Source organism: Aphis gossypii, chromosome X (genome assembly GCF_020184175.1).
Source record: "Aphis gossypii isolate Hap1 chromosome X, ASM2018417v2, whole genome shotgun sequence".
In the NCBI taxonomy this organism is placed as follows: domain Eukaryota; kingdom Metazoa; phylum Arthropoda; class Insecta; order Hemiptera; family Aphididae; genus Aphis; species Aphis gossypii.
The window spans coordinates 2,065,500-2,069,640 of NC_065533.1; the positions used below are offsets into that span (position 1 = coordinate 2,065,500).

Sequence of the window (4,141 nt, forward strand, 5' to 3'; positions counted from 1 at the left end):
CTGTTTTTAAAGTATTTGGATATTTGTTCGAGTTGATTTAAAATATTGGTCTTACGATATTGATTTTTCTTGATACGGTTTCAAAAATCATCCACTCTAAATCTTGAATTGTCATAAATCTCTTCTATTCATATAAATTCTACATCCGCTTGTTTCTTTAGACTCTACGACTAATACATGCTCTCCTTATATACCATACTTGTGATCAAAACCGATTCACATTCCAAAAAAGTGAATTTTTTATATTTCACAGCAGGATCGAGAATGTGGATAAAATATTACCCATGAATGAATAAAACGCTCAAGAAGTCTGGAGAAATATTAACATACCGTGCCGGTGTAATAATTCGCAGCACAATATTAAATTTATCTTTGGATCGAATCCGATGTTTAAAAACTTGCGATTTTCAAAGTCAATTGTGAAATTACTACAATCGATGAGTTCGGACGGCGATGAAGGTGCAACATATTATACAAACGGTTCATTTCACTTATTGGCCCTGCCATATTAATACTGATAAAGTTAACCGAGATTTACAACTTGACACTGTTAAAACAAAACTATGACTGAATATTAGTGCTAATAATTAATCGTCATTAATATTATTATATTATTATCTTATTATTATTATTAATGAATGGTGGGGGATGATCGAGTTCTGGAAGTTAGGTGTTAACTAGTAGTGGGGATTAGTGGTGGGGCATATATTTTGTACGTATATAGATTATAAATATAGGTATAAAAGATAATGTGTACTACGAGATAACGCTGAGCAGTGTCCGGTTGCGGCATCTAAGGTGGGGCGGGAGGTGGTGTGACGGCGGCGCAACCATGGCTGGGCAGCGAGTGGTGGTACGGGTGGCGGTACCTTGGGTGAGTGGTAGGTCGCGGGGGGTGGCGGTGGCGGTGGCGGTGGCGGTGGCTATGTGGCGGTGGCTATGTGGCGGTGTTGGCGGTGGCGGTGGCGGTGGTGGCCCCCCAGGGACCCAGTTACTACTTATTTCTATTATATGAAATTTTTTACCACCCCTTAAACATTTTTTAAAACTATATACAAATGAAATCTATTTTATTTTATGTTATTTTTATTCTGATTAATCTCTTATAGATACTTCAAATGTATATTTCATACCTATAGTTTAAAATATTTGGTGTATTATTTTATTAAATATTATTATGATATAAAAGTATATACAATTATTAACGAATATTTTATATAATATATATTATAAATACCTATGTCAAAAAAAGTGTTACATAATTAAGTTGATATAAAGGTATATTATAAAATTTTAAAAAAGCGGGCAAGTGGGTACCGTTCTGCTGTACATTAGAGGGTGGAGTTGACCTCGGACTAGGGTAGGTTAAATTTGAATGCAATGATAGTATCATTGTATACGAAAAACGATTCTGAACGAAGATGATTTGTCAGCCTAGGATATAATTTCCAGTGGTTGGTGGAAAAGGTGGTTTATGTTTTAATGGCCTGAATACACCAAAATTTAAGTTCTTTTATAATTTATTATTGTAAGATAAACTTATGAAAAATAATGTATTAAGTTTTCAACTCTTAGCTACCGATACAAACATTTTTATGAATTATACCTAAAAACTAATTTGCAAATATTCATAATTTTGAGGAATTTTCGTCAATATTTGAACTTCAAATGCTAATAAAAAAAAAATTGTGCCTATGTATTATTCTTATAATTTTTTAATCACTATAAGAATAACTTATGAGGAACTTTGTATTATATTTTCAAGTATTATGATAGGGCCAAAAAAAAAGGAACCTTGTATTAATTTTCAAAACTTTTTGGCAATCCAAAACATTTTTATCGACACTTTAAAAAATTTCTCAAAAAAATCGAAAAATTTCAGTGGTCTATAAATAACTTAAAAAAGTTAAAATTTTTTGAAAATTTAACTATATACAGATACCACTGACATAAACATTTGGTGAAATTTCAAGTGTTTTTCAGTGATTAGTTTTTGATTACAACCATAAAAAAAAATCGATTTGGTCGAAAACTGGTTTTGCGTAAAAATTGCCGTTTTCCGTCATTTTTTTTTTTTGTTTTTCTCGATTTTTTTGAAAACTGTTGGAAAATATTAACTTTTTACCTGCTAATGCACCAAGGATATTCACTTTTACATCGGAACCACCCCCATAGTTTGAAATTGGAGCATTATTTCGACTAGTTATGCTGTACACAGACACAAAAAAAAAAAACACACATCATTGTAAAATCAATACATTCATCACTTCGTTCAGAATCTAAAAAATGTATTTAGTTGATACGGGGCTTTTTTCCAAGATTCATTATAATAAAATTATATTTTTAATATTAATTTCATTAAATAATATAAATTATAATATGGTATCGCGTGATGAGTATTATACTATTTATACTACAGCGTGGGCAATTTTGTTTTTTAAAAATGTTGTTCAGAGTTTTTATTTTTATATTTTGAAAATACAAGTTTGAAGTACACATAAAAACAAAAATTGTGATACCAAATTTAACGTAATACGATCATTTATCCCAGAGTTATGTCAAGTTAAAATGTTTAGTCTTTCAATGTTATTAGTATGGAAGTTCAATTTCTTGCCATACATGAGTGGGGGTAAAGAAAAATACGTCGGCCCGTTTTTACATCAAAGTCCACGCTCCAGTATATTCTTATCTATCTCAGTGCCTACAGTACGGCCAGCGAAAAGTGAGCCTCGATACCAGAGCTCCGGGTGGCCAAATTTCGTCAGGGCTACTCAACTTTTTGGCGCGTAAATTGTATTCAAACCTGTTATTATATGAATATTATTATTCCTCCTTTATATTTTGGTAAATACGTTTTTTGAAGAAATAAAATAGGTATTATTATATTACATGCAATTTAGTTATTCAAATTAATAAATATAAATATATATACAAAAAATAATAAATAATAAAAAAAAAATTAATTTTTATACAATTTTAGAAGTTATCGTCGTCATCATCGTCATCGTCACTTGAGCTGTCGTCGGGATTTATGGTAAGAATGATAGGCTCCAAAATTTCGTCCCTTAACCCTTCCTTTACCAGATCATCGTCTTGAATTTTGTCACAATGGTCACCGCATTTTGTCCAATTTTCTTTTGTCACCTCATCTAAGGCATTATTGACCAATACTTCAACATCTGCCATTTTAAAAGAATGATTTTTTTCGGCGACTTCTCCCGTAATTTGTACCCAAATCATCTCGATGGGGTTGTATTGGCAGTGATATAGTGGCAGTCTCACCACTTCATGACCCATTTGAAAAGCTATCTCGTCTAATTTATATTTTTTTTCTTTTGGCATCGACAGTTTTACCTTTTCTCGTAATTCACACAATGTTTCTTCGGGAATAAATGGTATAGATTTGTTTTGGAGCCATGTTTGAACATCTATCTTTTTAGTGTTGCTCTTCGGGTAGTCTTCGTATAACGTTGAATGATATGGGGCATTGTCCATGACTAAAATACATGGCTTCTCCAAATTACCTAACATATCGACGAACCATTGTTCAAACACTGTGGCGTTCATCTGCGAGTGGTAGTCTGCCGAACTACCAGATTTGCACCGAAATACCAATTTGGAATTTTTTACAAAACCAAATGACGGTGACCCGGCATGGCACACAATGAGCCTACCGCCCTTCCCTATGGGTACCTTGAGTCTTTCGGTATTGTCTGAGTTTTGCCAAATGTACCCACGTGTGTGGTTTTGGTTTACCCACGTCTCATCCAAGTAAACAACTGGCCTTGAATCGTTGTTACGTCGAAACTCATGCATTTTTCTTAAAAATTTTACTCGAGCAGCAACAATGTCATTCCGCTCCATTAAAAATTTACGTCCATCATTACATCTTTTATACTTAAAATCTAAATTTTTTAAAAGGACTTTAATGGACGATTTTGAACCCGGATAATTTGTTTTTCACACGCATTGCTGCCAATATTTTTGCGCTCGTAGAAATTGACGATTGTCGTAAAAGCTATAAACGGTTCTCCTTACAACTTCGTTGTCAAAATCATCTAGTTCAGTAGCATACTTTAATCGTTTATAAGTTTTTCTTGGCAACTTGAATGATGTAATGATGGGTTTGTCATCATGTTCT

The 4,141-nt window shown here is 32.8% G+C and overlaps 1 protein-coding gene across 1 annotated transcript; it reads right to left on the reverse strand.

The window, feature by feature from the left end:
• Nucleotides 1–2,976: 2,976 nt before the first annotated feature.
• Nucleotides 2,977–3,864, reverse strand: LOC126552267 (uncharacterized). Its single transcript, XM_050206963.1, has one exon. It carries the CDS (start codon nucleotides 3,862–3,864, stop codon nucleotides 2,977–2,979), a length of 888 nt encoding a protein of 295 aa, XP_050062920.1.
• Between the last annotated feature and the right edge of the window lie 277 nt (nucleotides 3,865–4,141).